General features: G+C 38.9%; 1 protein-coding gene across 1 annotated transcript in view; it reads right to left on the minus strand.

Moving 5' to 3' along the window:
* Positions 1–212: 212 nt before the first annotated feature.
* epg5 (ectopic P-granules autophagy protein 5 homolog) overlaps positions 213–17,884 on the minus strand; it is a 144,527-nt gene continuing 126,855 nt past the window's right edge. Inside the window, exons 38-44 of the mRNA XM_033031094.1 lie at positions 15,030–15,233; positions 12,640–12,784; positions 11,035–11,277; positions 9,855–10,074; positions 6,834–7,049; positions 4,057–4,171; positions 213–2,759 (exon numbers count right to left, since the gene is read on the minus strand). Of these exons, the coding sequence (XP_032886985.1) occupies positions 2,577–2,759; positions 4,057–4,171; positions 6,834–7,049; positions 9,855–10,074; positions 11,035–11,277; positions 12,640–12,784; positions 15,030–15,233 (1,326 nt within the window). The 3' untranslated portion in view covers positions 213–2,576. The remainder of the gene's footprint in view (positions 2,760–4,056; positions 4,172–6,833; positions 7,050–9,854; positions 10,075–11,034; positions 11,278–12,639; positions 12,785–15,029; positions 15,234–17,884) is intronic.

Consider the following 17,884-nt stretch of genomic DNA (forward strand, 5'->3'; position numbering starts at 1 on the left):
CCAGTCAACAGTCACTTGTCTTTTTCTTTTTTTTCCACTTTTAATTTCACGTTTTTGTGTACCTTGTGTGTTGTGACTGTCGGCAGACCAATTTCCCTCTGGGGATGAATAAAGATGTATCGGACAATGATTTTACCTAACTAGATTTACTTATTTGCAAATGCACATTTGAAATCCATTAAACATGAAGGAAATTGAAATGCATTGACATATTTAGGCACAGAATATCTTTATTTTACAGATACCTTAATTCCAAAAGTTCAATTGCAACTAAGATTTTAAGAACACCAAGTAAAAATTCATAATGCAGCTTATGTACAGCAAAACCCCTCAGAGCATTACTCAAAAATAACTAGGCAGATACAATTCCAGAAGAACCAAATATACTTTTTGGCATCATTTGATGCACTGCATTCATTGCATGTTTCAAATATTACTTGAATCTTTACACTTCAAACATGTATTATACATTAATAATAATCTCAAATCTGACTAAATTGAATAACAGAACAAAAAAACCTTTGCTATTGTAAATTATATCACTTATTATATTTGAACAATTTTATTCACATCCATAAAGTGCAAATCCTTATATCATTGTAACAGCAGCATCGAAGATGTGCCTCAAACTTGAATCAAACATTAATCTTGGGAAATGTTATCATTTATACGAAGTAGACAATTGTTATTACACTGGATTTTAAATTATTTTAGATGTATTTTGATGTTACTTTACAAAAATATTTGCTTATCCTCAACACTGGAAAATTTGAAATATACTGGGCTGCTTTCCAGTTGCTGTAACACAAATTTATTCTACTTTGAGATCTTCAGTGAGAAAAAAGTAATTGTTTCATTGCAGAATCAGCCTGTTAAGTATTCATAGTTATTAATTTTTTTATAGATTACTGTAGTAAAAAAAATATTTGAGGTTGGAGATAATATGGCACCTATGTTGCTACAACTGAGAACTTATTTAGTCACATACCCTTAGCATTGACTAATGAAATTAATGAAATTCCAGTGATTTAAAAAAAACCGATACATTACATTTTAAACTAAAGAAATTCCAAGGAAAATTTAAAAAAAACATGGCACTCCATATCTATATAAATTAGCAGCTTGAAATGAAAAAGCACCAAAAGTAGACACAAGAATTTAATGTGAATATATTAACTATGCATATGCTAATATTTCCATGGAAAACTTCCAAGGCTAATGGTACTAAACTATACAATTCCATTTAAATACCTGAAATGCCCCCATGGAGTATAATTGTTCAGGACAGCAGATTGAGATGCCACAGCAGGGAAAAGGACTGTCAGAAATAGGTGACCAACTATGACGGCATCAAGATTATCCTTCAGTTTATTTGACATATTATAAAGAATCAATATGAGAAAATTTTACTTGCAAAATAACATCTGCCAATTTGCCTTTAACAAGTTGTGATAATGACTTGATAAAATAATTTAAAATTCTGAAAGGGTCAGTTAGGTGAACACGAATCAGGTAGGCAAACACAAACCATTTCCAGTGCCCAAAACTGTATAACAAGATTGAATGATTAATTGAAAGAAATTTAAAATAATGATCCTGAATTAATTTTTCCCCAGGGCTCTGGAATTGTTATTCAGAAACAAACAGGTTACCCCAAGACACGACAACTCAAATTTATTCCTGTGTGTCTTTGCACCTTCCATTCTTTCCAAGCCAAATCTCATTCAGAACATATTTGTTTTCAAATTCCCCCTGTGATCTTCTCCATTCCTATAATCATCTAATATACCTACATTTGGTTTCTTGTTCATTTTACTCTGCTAAATACTAACACACTAATTAATCTTCAGTTCCCTCTGATTTTCCTCATTTTGCAAACTTAGTTCCTTAATGGCCTTTGTTCTCTTCCTCAGTATCTCTCAATATGCTCCATGTCAAAATGTGTTTAATAATGCTCATGAACTGCATAGGGATAACTTGCTACATTTAAATCACTTACAAATGTTCATTATTCTAGGATGAATAAACCAATAAAGAAATAAGGAATTTTGAATAGTTTGAATAATTTTGAAATGAGGAATTAAGAAATAAGCTTGCTGCAAAATCTAAATTATTCAATGTAAAATATGTATTTTAAGGAAGATTTGTTTGGATGAATTGAAACGGAGAGGAATTTTGAATAGTTTTAAAATAAGCCAATAGACGTCTATGGTCTCTATCACACAAATTTCCTAGATGCTTTTAAGTAGTTGTTTAATACGGCTACTTAATTCACCATTTCCACAAACAATGAAAGCCACAGCTATGGAATTACCAACAATGCATCACTGGCAAAACATTTTAACTCAATGTAATACATATTACAGATTATTGTATAAAAATACAGATATTGATGTCCAAAAAAATCCTTTGACCATTTATTAATGCATATTTTGTAAAAAGCAATTGTTGCCTGATAACTGTTTATTAAGAAATTTAGTAATGCAATTTTAGTTCAAATTCTTTTTTCTGATATCCTTGTAAAATGGCTTGCAGTATTCTTAATCTTGTGACGAGGTCCTCCTTTGGCAAAATATCTAGCGGATAATATCTAGATAATGTGAGTTAGGGTAAAGGAAATTAATAAGTATAGATAGTAATTTGTTGCCATCCCAAAGACAATAGATTGGATTTTTGATGAACAATTTTGCCTGTGAAATCTCCTCTTGATAGTCTGCATACTGCTTACTCAATGACATTGTTTCAAGTACATTTAGGGCCTGAAAAACAAATGGAAACATTTTGTTTGGCAGTTTTCAGTACAGAATAACAGTCCGTTCACTTTGGTTTAACAATAGCATTCACACCCGAGGTCAGAAGCAGAATTTAAGTTCCACATAGAAACAATAGGGCATAACTTAGGGTGATATTGAATGAGTGCTATACTACTGGTATAATATAGATGAGATAAGATCTAAATGGTCTGAGTTGTTCTTTTTTGTGAGAAGTTTCCAAATGCACAATTTTATAGGTGCATACATCATGAGAAGGTAACATGGTCATGGAATTCAGTGTGTATACTCCATATCAAGTACATACTTTGAATTAAATTAACCAGTTTAAGCAGAAGATTACATTTTAAGGACAATGCCACTTTTTCTGTCATCCAATTATATTAAAGGAAGAATGGGTACCATTTGGCAGTACTATGAGCTAGCTATGAAGGCATCCTTTTGAAAGTATAACTGCTATTTTAAGCACTTTAATTCTTTATACATGTTGAAGTCTGTAGTTTCTGATTTCTGTTTTTTTGCAACACATCTGTGTGAGGTTCATCTTTTATGCATTAGGGAATTCTACGAAAATTGTTCAAACTTAAACTGAAGTTGTGCATTTACATAAGATTAGGAATCCTGGTAAAATGAAAATTTATTTTGTCCAACCAATTATCAAAAGAAAGTGAAATTACTAGCTGTAGAAATTCGAGTATGTTACTACTTTCTTCAGCTTTTCTTACTTTCATTTCTGCTTAGTAAGTTTATGAACAAACTGTAGATAGACCATCTTTGAAACTGTGTCAGATTCTGGTCCCTGCAAATCAGGGGAGATATTCAAGTGCTGGAGGCAATTCAGAGAACACTGCCCTCTGGAAACTGACATAATCTAGGCGAGGTGCAAAGACAGAAGGAACTTGCAGGTTTTCAGGCTAGAAAGCAAGAAGTGAAGAGGAAACCTGAAGGGATACAAGAGAGGAGAGAAATCTGATCCAGGCAAGGGAAATCATTCAAACAACATAAAAACAAGAAACAAAGTGCTGGAGGAGCTCTAGCAGTAGTCTTTTCTGTTTCTTATTTAGCTTTAGTTTGGTTTCGGAAATTATAACCACAAACTGTTTACCAACACGGACTTCTGGATAGTGTATGAAACCCTACAGGTTTAGCAATTGAATGCAAGAATCTGAGAGGAGGAAGAAGATATTGTAACTAATGAAAGCATTGCGAATATATACCTGATCTCTAATTACGTCACTATGTTCTGGGGGGGGGGGGGGGGGGAGAATAAAAAAAATCTCAGTACCTGCTGTGCTTTGAGAGACAATTGTAGTTCTGTGCCAGGCTTCAGACGAATGCAGTTTTCTGAAGGAAGCTGAACTAGCAGGAATGCTGACATGCTTCGAGCTACCACACGGAACCTGTAGAAGTATGCAATCGGGAATTTGAGCATTTATAAAAAGGGGGATTTTCTTTAAGAAATGTTGCTCAGGAAAAGGCTTGTAGAAATAGGCATTAAAAGTTCTGATGAAGTGTCCTTGACCTGAAAGATTGACAATTTCTCTCCCCACGGATGCTGCTTGACCTAACGCTTGCCTGTTTTTCAGATTTCTAATATCTGCAGTTTTTCTACTATACATAACACATGCATGTTTACTTGATACATGAACAGGAGGCTGCAAATAATTATTGTACTATCTTCTAACTCTTTTTAAGATGTGTGGTGGAGGAAATACTAGTAATCTGAAGCAGTATGGTCCATGGATTTCAGTAAGGCATTAGACAAGGTTCCGCATGGTTGGCTGCTCTGGAAGCTTAGATCGCATGGGATCCAAGGAGAGATAGCCGAATGGATAGCAAATTGGCTCCATGAAAGGAAGCAGAGGGTGACGGTGGAAGGTTTCTTCTCGGACTGGAGGCCTCAGGGTTCACTGGTGTGCCTCAGGGTTCGGTGCTGGGCCCGTTACTGTTTGTCATCTACATCAATGATTTGGATGAGAACATACAGGGCAAGATTGACAAGTTTGCTGATGACACAAAAGTGAGAGGCTTTGCAGATAGTGAAGATGGTTGTGAAAGATGGCAGCAGGATCTGGATTGATTGGCCAGGTGGGCGGAGGAATGAATGGTTGATGGAATTTAATACAGAGAAGTGTGAGGTGTTGCATTTTGGGACGTAGAACAAGGGCAGGACCTACACAGTAAATGGTAGGCCTCTGGGTAGTGTTGTAGAGCAGAGGGATCTACGAGTACAGGTGCATGGTTCCTTGAAGGTCGAGTCGCAGGTAGATCAGGTGGTCAAAAAGGCTTTTGGCACTTTGGCCTTCATCAGTCAGAGTATTGAGTATAGAAGTTGGGATGTCGTTGCAGTTGTATAAGACGTTGGTGAGACCACATTTAGAATATTGTGTTCAGTTCTGGGCACCATGTTATTGGAAAGATATTGTCAAGCTTGAAAGGGTTAAAAGATTTGAGGATGTTGCCAGGATTAGAGGGTGTGAGCTATATGGAGGGGTTGAGTAGGCTGGGTCTCTATTCAATGGAGCGCAGGAGGATGAGGGGAGATCTTATAGAGGTGTACAAAATCATGAGAGGAATAGATCGGGTAGATACACAGAGTCTCTTGCCCAGAGTAGGGTAATCGAGGACCAGAGGACATGGATTCATGGTGAAGGGGAAAAGATTTAATAGGGATCCGAGAGGTAACTTTTTCACACAAAGGGTGGGGGGTGTATAGAACAAGCTGCCAGAGGAGGTAGTTGAGGCTGGGACTATCCCATCGTTTAAGAAACAGTTAGACAGATACATGGATAGGACAGGTTTGGTGGGATGTGGGACTAGTGTAGCTGAGACATTGTTGGCCGGTGTGGGCAAGTTGGGCCGAAGGGCCTGTTTCCACATTGTATCACTCTATAACTCTGAGTAGCTGGGATTAATATACAACTCGTCTGAATCTTGGGGTTGAAGGAGTGTCGAAGCATAGGGGTCAAGTTAGTAGACTAGCATCATAGTGACTGGAATATTAATCTGGAGACAATCAAATCCTAAATTCATGCAATTGAATAAATACATCTGGAAATAAAATTCAAGTATCACTAACTGCGAGCATGAAACCAATGGATTGACATAGACTTCAACATTATGGTTCATTGATCTTCAGGGTAGGAAATTTTATATTTTCATTTGGTCAGGTATATATAAAACTCCTGATCCACAAAAAATGATTCACTCAATTACATAAGCTGTTCAGGGGTAAATAGGAATCGGTACTAAATGCCACCAGAGCCAACAGGCTGGGAATAAATACTGTATAGCTGAAATGTTACATAAAAACCTATTCAAATATGTTTTCATAACTCTTAACATAAATATTAACTACTATTAACTCTCGATATAACGGATCATGGGGGCAGTGAGGGAGGAACGGTGCCCATTATTGCCGATTGTCCGCTATAACTGAGTAATCGATTCACACCAGTGGTCGGTCACTTCATGAGTTATTTTCAAATACAAAATTATTTTTAATGGGTAAAAATTTATTTTTGTTATTGCAACCTAAAAATACTAAAGGCTGTTTGTTACATTGTTTAATAGACTATCATTGCCCAAGTGTCGACTGAAGCAATTGGTTGTCAATTTCTATGGCCTCCCACAGTGTAACTAGGAGCCTGTGTTCTTAGAGATAGTGGTATTTGATTGCTGTGGCGATGCTCAGTTCACTACAACTGAAATCTGTTATGAAGAGGTCTGTAATAACCATGGTAGGTTGTATATCATTTTTTTGAAACCTGGTCCAATAAAATAGATAGTTTTTGTAATCACTTTAGAAAGCATATTAAAATATGTCCAAATTATCAGAGTATTATACAAAAGTATTACAGATGTTGGAAATATGAAACAAAATTTAATAAAAAATGCGCATAAACCATTTTGCCTCTGTCTAATTTACGAAAATGTAAGAATACATTTGTGAGCATAAACATTAACAGCAATTTTGTTTATCTGTTTCTGATGAAAATCTATAAACCACTGAAAAAAGCTAAGAAGCACATTTTTGGTTAGATTTCACATAAAATGCCCCACCTGTTTGAGAGTGGAGATTTCCTTCCAAGACCAATTGCACCCAGAATTCCAGAAGAGACCCTCTCCTCTGCCAGATGACTTTGTTTCACTTGCAATGCGTTTAGTATCCTTGTCAAAACTTCCAATCTAGTTGCATCATTTTGCTCAAGCTGGATCAATGCCAACTGCATTGATTTATGCCACCATAGGAACAGTTTAACCTCTTCATTTGCACTGCTATTGGAAAGGAATTAGCAGCATTAATATTCAACAGCGATTAAAACTTCTCTTGAATATTTAGCAAATAATCAATTACTAAAGACTAAAATAGTACAAATTTAAAAAAAATCACCACTTTCAGGTGAACGTGTTCTGTTTTGTGACAAAAGCGGTACATCCTGCCCAGCCCCAACTGAATAGTTTTCTGCATGGGTTACTAAGAGGTTTGATGAAAGCAGGGTAGTAGACTTTGTCTATCTGGATATTACTAAGATATTTGATGAGATCCGCTAAAGTAGACTGGCAAAGAAGGTAAGGCACATAGGATCCAAGGCAAGCTGCCGAACTGGATCCAAAATTGACTTGATTGAAACATAGAAAATAGGTGCAGGAGTAGGCCATTTGGCCCTTCGAGCCTGCACCGCCATTCAATATGATCATGGCTGATCATCCAACTCAGTATCCTGTACCTGCCTTCTCTCCATACCCCCTGATCCCTTTAGCCACAAGGGCTACATCTAACTCCCTCTTAAATATAGCCAATGAACTGGCCTCAACTACATTCTGTGGCAAAGAATTCCAGGGATTCACCACTCTGTGTAAAAAATGTTTTTCTCATCTCAGTCCTAAAAGATTTCCCCTTTATCCTTAAACTGTGACCCCTAGTTCTGGACTTCCCCAACATCGGGAACAATCTTCCTGCATCTAGCCTGTCCAACCCCTTAAGGTTGATGATAGGAGGCAATGTGTGGTAGACGAAGGTCTGTGGCCAATGATGTACTATAGGAGATGCAGGGAACCACAGATGCTGGAATCTTGAGCAAAACACTAAGTAAGACCATAACACATAGATTGAGTCATCTCTGTCATTCGATCATGGGTGATCAATTTTTCCTTCTCAATCCCTTTATCCTGCCTTTCCCTTGTAACTTTTGACGCCCTTCCTTATCAGGAACCTATCAAATAACTCAGGGTGTCAGGCAGCATTCCCTCCACAGATGTTGCCTGACCCGCTGAATTAGTCCAGCGTTTACTGTGAAGTACTATAGGGATTTATACTGGGACTTTTGTTCTTTGTGATATATAGATCAGTTGAGTTTATTGTCACGTGTACCAAGGTACAGTGAAAAGCCTTTTGTTGCATACTAACTAGTCAGCAGAAAGACAATACATACAATCGATCCATTTACAGATCCAAGAGCAGATTTCCATTACCTTCACAGATGCTCCCAGGCCCACTGAGTTACTCCAGCAATTTGTGTTCTACACATCTCCCTTACCCAACTGGTGACCTTGCTGTTGTTTATACAATGTTCCTATACAGATGTTAAGATGCGTAATTGTACTTTTTCCCAGAACAGGTGCGACTCTTAATGCAACATGTCGCACTGACCTCTGTAGTCATGAAGACCCTTGAAAGGCTTGTGCTGGCCAAGCTGAAAAATATCACAAACCCCCTGCTGGACCCTCTGCAGTTTGCATATCAGGCCAATAGATCTATGGATGATGCAGTCAACCTGGGCCTGCACTTCATCCTCCAGCACCTAGACCGACGGGAGACTATGCGAGGATTTTGTTTGTTGATTTTAGCTCTGCATTCAACACCATTGTGCCAGAGCTACTTCACTCCAAATTTTCCGAGTTGACTGTGCCTGAACCTCTCTGTCGGTGGATCACCAGCTTCCTGACAGAGAGGAAGCAGCATTTGAGGCTGGGAAAGCACATCTCCCACCCGCAAACCCTCAGCATAGGAGCACCGCAAGGCTGCGTACTCTCCCCTCTACACCAATGACTGCACCTCCTCTGTCAAGCTTCTCAAGTTTGCGGACGACACAACCCTCGTTGGACTGATCCAGGATGAGGAGGAATCTGCCTACGGACAGGAAGTGACACAGCCGGCAACCTGGTGCCATCGCAACAACCTGGAGCTCAATGCTCTTAAGACAGTTGAATTGATAGTAGACCTTAGGAGAGCTCCCCCTCCTCTCACCCCATTCACTGTCAACAACACCACAGTAACATCTGTGGAGTCTTTTAAATTTCTGGGAACTATCATCTCCAAGAACCTTAAATGGGGGGCTACCATCGACTCCACAGTCAAAAAGGCACAACAGAGGATGTACTTCCTGTGGCAGCTGAGGAAGCATAATTTGCCACAGGCAATGATGGTCCAATCCTATATGGCCATCGTTGAGTCTGGCCTCACCTTCTCCATCATGGTCTGGTTTGGCTCAGCCACCAAGCACGACATCTGGAGGCTACAACGAATCGTCCGATCAGCTGAGAAGGTTATTGGCTGCAACCTTCCCTCCCTTGACGAACTGTACACTGCAAGGGCCAGGAAGTGAGTGGGTAAGATCATCTCTGACCCCTCTCACCCTGGCCACAAACTCTTTGAATCACTTCCCTCTGGAAGGCGACTCCAGACTGTCAAAGCTGCCACAGCCACACATAAAAACAGCTTTTTCCGCGAGTAGTAGCTCTACTCAATAACCAAAAATTTGTAGCCTCCTTTTGCTCTGGTATTTTATTTAATTCACATGTTTAATCAATAATGTTTTATTATTAATGGTTAATGTTTTATGTGTCATTTCTAACTCACTGTATGTCATGTTGTCACTTGCGGGCAGAGCACCACGGCAAATTCCTTGTATGTGAAAACTTGGCCAAAAAACGTATTCATTCATTCATTTCATGAAAAAACATTCTCTCTATGGTGTCAGCCTATAAATCTAAAACTCTTCAAAAGATCTAACAACATTCTTTCAGTTTCACGTAATATACAGTATGTATCTTACCCAAGATATTTTGAATAAATATTACCTAGGAAAGACTTGGTCTATCCACTTATTAAGTAGAACAAGCATTTTCATTTCATTGGATAGAGTCTGCTCCATGTTTAGGTGCTGAAGAATGTACACATAAAGTGTCAGGTAGCTTTCTAAGTCTAAACATTCTTTCAGAAATTCTTCTGCAGTTAATTCTGGCACTTGAAGAGATACTAAAATTGGTCCCCATCCAAAATATCGATCATGCCATGCACCTAAACAAAAACATTACACAAGCATAGTTATTGAAATAGTAGAAACAGATAAAAATCAATCCAGAAAATAAAATTTCAGCATCAATCAACAAGTTACCAATAAATAACAAATATTTTTTATCATCTGCAATCCTCCCTGCCGTCCATCCCCAACTATTTCATTTAGGTTTCCATCACCAAATCTCTCTTTATTAATGATCTGTGAGAACCAGAAACTCAACAAGTTACATAAATATGTGGTCAAGAAGTCAGTTTACTCCACTGCTGAAATACTCCTTTTATTCATCTCTGACCAATGAGCACACTCGACTGTCACCAGCCACTTCTTTAAACTTTTGCCTTCCATTAATTGGTTGATGCAATCTGCACCATCTACAAGAGGCTCTATATATATATATGTATGTTTTTTAATAGCACCTCTGTGACCAAGACGAAAGGTAGTAGAAACACCAGCAGGTATTAGTCTGTCGAATTCTCGGTTCTCTGGATGCTTTCAAGAGAGAGCTAGATAGAGCTCTTAAAAATAGCGGAGTCAGGGGACATGGGGAGAAGGCAGGAACGGGGTACTGATTGGGGATGATCAGCCATGATCACATTAAATGGCGGTTCTGGCTCGAAGGGCTGAATGGCTTACTCCTGCACCTATTGTCTATTGTTTATTGTTTCTCTCCAAGCAAACAGCACCCTGCAAATAAATCCTATTCATACATTGAAATCTTGTAACTGTCTAATTGCACGATTGGAGCATCTCTAACACGTGATCTATAGCAGCTCAAAATGTTGGCATTCTCAATAACAGTTCGGAGTGAGTAGTAAATATTGTCTTACCAGCAGTTGCCACATTTAAAAAAAATAAAAGTCAAGATTACAGGTCGAATATAAGAATTCCTGAACTCTTAACAGCTAGACAGAATATGAAGAAAATCAAATCAGTTCTCCACACCTGAACATGCTGCTTACCATCCTTGAAGTAAGCCATAATGCTGGCTTCAGTCATTTCTGCCATATGCTTGACAGATGCCACACTTTGACATACTGCAGTCAGTAGGGGTAATGCCAGATTATAGTGCACCTTAGTCTCGATCCAAGACCGCAAACTTATACGCAGTGATTCTGAGGATGTGACACTAATATTATTCAGCATCATCAATACTTCCATAAAAAGACTGGCGCTTGCCATGTGTCGCAGCTGACTGTCCACTTCTGTGGAAAGAATATGGAAAAATATAATTCAAGAAAAATACAAAAGATTTAGAGTATTCAGCTGATTTGACTCAGTAATAGCTCCCTTTGACTTGGTATGTTACAAAACTTACCTTCAGCGGCGCTGTAATTCTGCCACTGGCCGTGTGCGCGATTTTGGCGCGTTTGAGGGGGGGGGGGGGCGGGGTTAAAACGGGTTTTTTTCCCCGACCTGGTCCTGAATTATATTTGTTGGAGTGCAAGATTTTGCTTAAGAATCGTTCCTATGGCCGTTCTGTGTGTTTTAAAAAAAAATTCACCTGACAAGTTAATCGCTGGAATGATTTTAAAAGCAGCTTCTGAAGCCGTCAATGCCGACAACTGGGACGGATTTTATGGAGGACCAGGTAAAAGAAAGTAGTTTATTTTTATGTATAAAAGTGTTTCTTAAGATGTATTTAATTCACATTTAAGTTGCGAAACGGTGATTTCCCCCCCCGAAGAACCGGCAGTGTATTTGCTGCAGATATGGGGGTATAAATTCACCGCAACCTCAACGTTCTAAATGGTCCCGTTGCAGAAAATCCCACTCGCAAGCTGATTTAAATGGCCATTAATTTACAGGTATTAAACATTAAATTCCTTCCATTTGGCCTATAAACCCATGACAATGAGATTTAAAAATTATGTTATATTCTGAATTCTTGTGTGAATGTTTTTTGGACACTTAGGCTATTTAAAAATGTTAATCTAGTCTTAAGAAATGGATAGATGTTTAGATCTAGTAATTGAATTTTGTAATTAGCTACAATTAGGTAACTAACTAATTATATGCTTTAATTTCAAGTCATCTAAGTAAGATTGTTTCATATTTGTTTCAGAATGCTTCAATCTATAATAACTGAATTTTTATTTCAGTTCTCTTAAATTTTAAGAAAGTTATCGGCCTTTAAATGTTCTCGATCACAGCTTTTGTGTTAAATCAATGAAAAAGCAATAGGGAACAAGATGCCAATTTCCGAGTATGAAAATGGCCATAACTGTTCTAATACTGAAGATATGAAAGTGAATTAGGTGTCAAATTAAACTTCTTTTTATGCTTTATCTGATGGGATAAATTAAAGACTTGATTTTTAAAATCTCAAAATTTTGTAACATTGCTACTTTGCCATCAAGATGCAATGATAGTGTAGATGTCCTATTGTTTTCATACTGTACACAAATATATAGTCAAATATGCAAAGCCTAATAAAAAAAAGTACAAATATAATAAATAATGTAAAACTACAATTGAATATTTCGACACTACCTTTCATCAAAACTGAAATCCAATTTCCATTCCCACAACAGACTATACCAAGATCATTTTTAGAATGCACTAACCTGGTGGATTAAAAAGGACAATATCATCCAATAACACTATCATCTCGTGTTCTAGTTGAGCATGGACTATCCGAGTATTCTGATCTAAAGTGACGAGGCTCTGGACAACTTGGTGGACAAAAGCCTTGCATTTATGTGTGGCATCCTAAAGAAATAATTCAGATAATATTAGTGAATAGAGTGTTCACGTTTTATGGTAATCATCACCAAAAAGTAAAAAAAACAAAAAAAACAATATGCTTCTAATATCCAAATATAAATATTTTGTAACTTGTGACATAATTGGTGTATTGTTCAAGATTTCTGATGAAAAAAAATATGGATTTCTTTCCCTTATGTTGCTTGATGTATTAATTGGTGATTTCTGATTTAGTATTTGTTTAATGTGTAAGAATTGATTTAGGACTTGAAACTTTGTCCCTCTCATCTTAAAGCAATCCCCTCTAGTATTTGATATTTCCACCCTGGGAAAAAGATTCTGACTGTTTACCCTATCTATGTCTCCCATAATTTTATATAATTCTAATAGGTCTCCCATCAACCTCGGCATTCTAGGGAAAACAACCCAAGTTTGTCCATGGTAACTGTCACTGATTAACCCATTCTCTTCCACATGGGAGTAAATTCTATTCCAAAGAATCCTCTCTATTAGCTTCCCTATCACTGACATGAGGTTCACTGGCTCATAATTCCCTGGATTCTCATTACTTCCCTGCATAAATACAGGAACAACATTAGCTATTCTCTAGCCCTCTGGGATCTCGCTAGAGAAGATGCAAAAATCTTCATCAAGGCTCGGCCCTGGGGATTTATTCACCTTAATGCTCTTCAAGAGTCCTCTCACTCCTTCTACAAAATCCTAAATTGCCCCTGCATATTAGCATTTTCCAGACTGATCTCATTGTCTTCCATGTCCTTCTTCCTGGTGAATACAGATGCAAAGTACTCCTTTAGTATCTCGCCTACATCCCCTGATTGTAAGCATAAATTCCCTCCTTTATCCTTAAGCCCTGCCTTCTCCTTGGTTACCCTCCTGTTCGTTTAGGTTTTAAAAAAAAGCCTTGTCATTTTCTTTCATCCGACTCACCAAAGTCAGTTAATGGTCCCTTTTGGCCCTACTAATTGCCATGTTTGAGTTCTCTCCTCTTTGCTTTATATTCCCCATGCCCTGTCAGATTTCACCTTCTTAAACCTTGCATATGTTTCCTTTTTCCTTATGACCAAATTTACACCTCATTGGTCATTCAAGGTTCCCTTACTTTGTCATCCTTATCCCTCCTTCTACTGGAACATGCCAATTCTGGACTTTGATCAACTGGCTTTCAAACGATCCCCACATGTCAGGTGGGGATCACAATGTACTCACAGTGCTCACAATGTACTCTCCTGAGCTCCTGCCTAATAATGTTGTAATTTGCCTTAATCCAATTTTGTGCTTTCCCATAAGGTCCAGACCTATCCCTATTCAAGACAATCATAAAGTTTATGTAGTTGTCATTACTATTCCCAAAATACTCTTTCAATGAAACACCAATTACCTAGTCTGGCTCGTTTCCCAACACAAGGTCCAGTATGTCCCCTTCTTGAGTTGCACTATCCCTATACTGACAGCCCTCTTGGATATGCTTCACAAATTCTGCCCCATCTAAACCTTTGGCACTGAGCAAGCCTCAGTCAATATTTGTAAAGTTAAAGTCATCCACTGGGACAACCCTGTTGCGTTGGCTTTGGGGGCCTTTCGTACAATCCCATTGGAGTGTTTTCATCTTTCTTATTTTTGAACTCTGCCCATATTGTCTCAGTGGACAAACTCCTCTCTGAGTATGTCCTCTCTGAGTGCCATCACGATATTCACCCTGATTAGCAGAGCAACTCCTCCATCTCTTTTCCCTCCCTCTCTATCATGCCTGAAACATCGAAACCCTGGAACGTTGAGCTGTCAGTCGTGTCCCTCTCACTACCAAGTTTCCACAATGGCCACAAAATTATTGTCCCAAGCACAGATCTTGCCTCAAAATTAATCTCCTTTCCACACAATACTCCATACATTGAAATAAACATACACAAGCCCATCAGCTTCACCAGATTCCTCTCCCTCTGCCTATGATTTCACTGGCATCATTGTTATTGGTTTTCAATACTCAAACAAGTTTGCATTTATCAAAATGTACAAAAGGATGCAGGTTGTGTCTGATTTAAGAAAAGCTTTGATGTCACAACCATACGATTTAATAAATTACATATTGATTTACAATGCTTGCTTTGTCAGTTAGTGAATAGTATGGAGAGACAAAAATAACGGTGTAGATGTACTGGAAGACACAATTTAGGAAACAAAACATAAACTCAGCATGATTCATCCATGACAATTTTTCACTATGTCTACTCACATTGTGTATGTTCATGGTATCACCGAATCCTGCGACCACTTTTAAAAGCTTCAAGATCAATTCAGCAGATGGTTCTTTTAAAATGACAACAGAAGGTGAATAGTGGCTTTTAAAATAGCTCAGGACATTTTGGTATGATGCAATGTCCACAAAATGCCAAGGTAGTGCACTTGTTTGTCCAAGTAGGTTGTATAGTGGAGATTCCTGCAGAAATTAGCATTAGCTGTCAGGTCAGTGAAAGAAACCTAAGTTATAAGTATGAATAGAAAATATATACAGTTATTCAGCATTTTCACTAAAAATGCCTAAATGGAATAGTGAACATTTCTCAATTCAGTACAAGAATCAACATACTCAATCCACACCTACATCATACTTCTAAGACTTTAACCTTTGATGTGGCATAGATTTCAAAACCAATACAATAGCTTAAAAATCTATGAAAGCAGAAAGCAGATATATCCTGGAAGGGTAAACCGGAGGCCTCAACTAATTTTTTACAAACTCTGTTCTCATCATGCCAACTGGAAAATCTAAATTGAATTAATTAATTACAGAATCAAAGCAAGCCTCAATAAAGATAACTGCAATGCCACATTATGACAAATTAAAAGATGGCTCACAAATGATTACAGCACAGTTGTAATCCCTTTGATTTCACTACCACGATTGTGTGAAATGGTAAGGATTTAGAGCAGATCAAACACTTCAGAACTGGGTATCTGCAGTCTTTGGAGTACACTGAATTGTAACCTCATGGCCAGCATATCCCTTACTTTACCATTATTAAGAAGGCACAGGACCAAAAATGACTAGAGCAGTCCCAGACATAGCTTAAAACTAGTCAACCTGTGGAGCCACAACACAGAAAGAAATGTATACTAAACAATAGAATCCTTATGCTGTATGAACAGTCATACAATCTCACAATAAATTCACATCATCGCCGACCAATACCGACCCAGCTCTATTAACTCTAGCTTGATAGGTGCTCACCACTCTGAGTGAAAAACTAATTCCTATGGTCACCTCTGCATCTCCTAGCCTTTGGCCTAAATCTATATCTACTAGTTTTATTTACCTCTGCTATAGGGAAAGATTCCCAGCAGTCTATCCTATCTTACCCTGATAACCACCCATACACCATTAAATAAAATCATGAGAGGAATAGATTTGGTAGATGCACAGAGTCTCTTACCCAGAGGAGGTGAATCGAGGACCAGAGGATATTGGTTAAGATGAAAATAAATCTGAGGGGTAACTTTTTCACACAAAGGGTGGGGGGTGTATGGAACAAGCTGCCAGAGGACCTAGTAGATGCTGGGACTATCCCAATGTTCAAGAAACAGTTAGACCGGCACATGGATAGGACAGGCTTGGAGAGATATAGAGCAAACGCAGGCAGGGGGGACTAGTGTAGCTGGGACATCAAGTCAAGTCAAGGCAAGTTTTATTCGTCACTTGCACATAAAGTGCAAGTGAAATGAATTTGCCAGCAGCGGTACAATAAAAAAAGAACACACAATACACAATAAAAATTTAACACAAACATCCACCACAGCATTCATCACTGTGGTAAAGGCACAAAATTGGCCAGTCCTCCTCCATTTCCCCCCGTGGTTGGGACCTCAACCCTCCGTAGTCGCCGCTGCGGGCGTCCAGATGTTCAGACAAGGCAAGTCCTGAATTGACTTACCCATCGGAGATCGCGGCTTCAAGTTGGTGTAGGCCGCAGGCCGGCAGTCGAAGATCTAAAGACTCCACCGCGCCGCAGCCAGAAGCACCGCAGGCTGCAGGGCCGGCGTTCGCAGCTCCTCTCCAGGGATCCCTGGCGAGGGATCCTGCTCTGGATGGTAAGTCCCCGCCGCAGCCGCGGTAGAAGTTGGCCGCGGGCCGGCGATCAGAGCTCTTCTCCCGGGTCCCCAACGTGGGATCCCAGGCTCCGGACGCAGCGCCAGCTGGAGCTCTGTAGACCACGGCTTCAGGCTGCCGCGGGCCAGCGAATGGGGCTCTCCCCTCCGGCGACCCCCGGCGACGGCTCGCCTGCTCCACGACGAAAGTGTCCTTGCTGCGCCCGCGGCTGAAGCCCCGGGAACGTCTCTGGGAAAGGCCGCACCAATCCTTGATGTTAGGCCACGGGGGAGGCAACATGACAAAAGTCGCCTCTCCGTGGAGGAGGCGACCAAAACGGTTTCCCCCTTACCCCCCCACACAAGACATTAAAAACATACATTAAGACACACTAAAAAAACAAAAAAAGTAGAAAAAACTAACACGCTGCTGACAGGGCTGCCGGCTCGCAGCGCCCTCACCAAGTTGGCCAGTGTGGGAAATTTGGGCCGAAGGGCCCGTTTCCACACTGTATCACTTTATGACTCAATGATTCCATCCTGGTTTGCTCAGTGATGTTCATATCCCATGAATGAATCATCACAAATGCACATTAATTTATTAAATAAAGGTAGAGCAGATTTCTGTACGACTGTCACTCCAAAACAGAAAATATTCAGAATTTTGTTGTTATCCAAATAAACATTTCACCAACAATTCAAGAATTTAGTTGTTTTATCCTTTCTTAATTAATTTTATTTTCTTCCTTTCCACTCAGGAAAATCAGAAAGACCAAAAACAGAATTTTCACACTTTTCAGTCATTTCCAGGAGGTATTTCAAAGGTTTCCCTTACTTCATAGCCTAACTTTCTACTTGCTATGTCCATACGAGGCAGTTTCCTTCAATAACACAATCTTTATTTGCAACAACACAGTTATCAATGGCACAATGGGCTGTGGTATAAATTCTGCACAAAATATATTTTTGAACCATTATGTTAAAATTTACAATCCTGAAATGTTT

The sequence above is a fragment of the Amblyraja radiata genome, chromosome 1 (assembly GCF_010909765.2).
Source record: "Amblyraja radiata isolate CabotCenter1 chromosome 1, sAmbRad1.1.pri, whole genome shotgun sequence".
Classification (NCBI taxonomy): Eukaryota; Metazoa; Chordata; class Chondrichthyes; order Rajiformes; family Rajidae; genus Amblyraja; species Amblyraja radiata.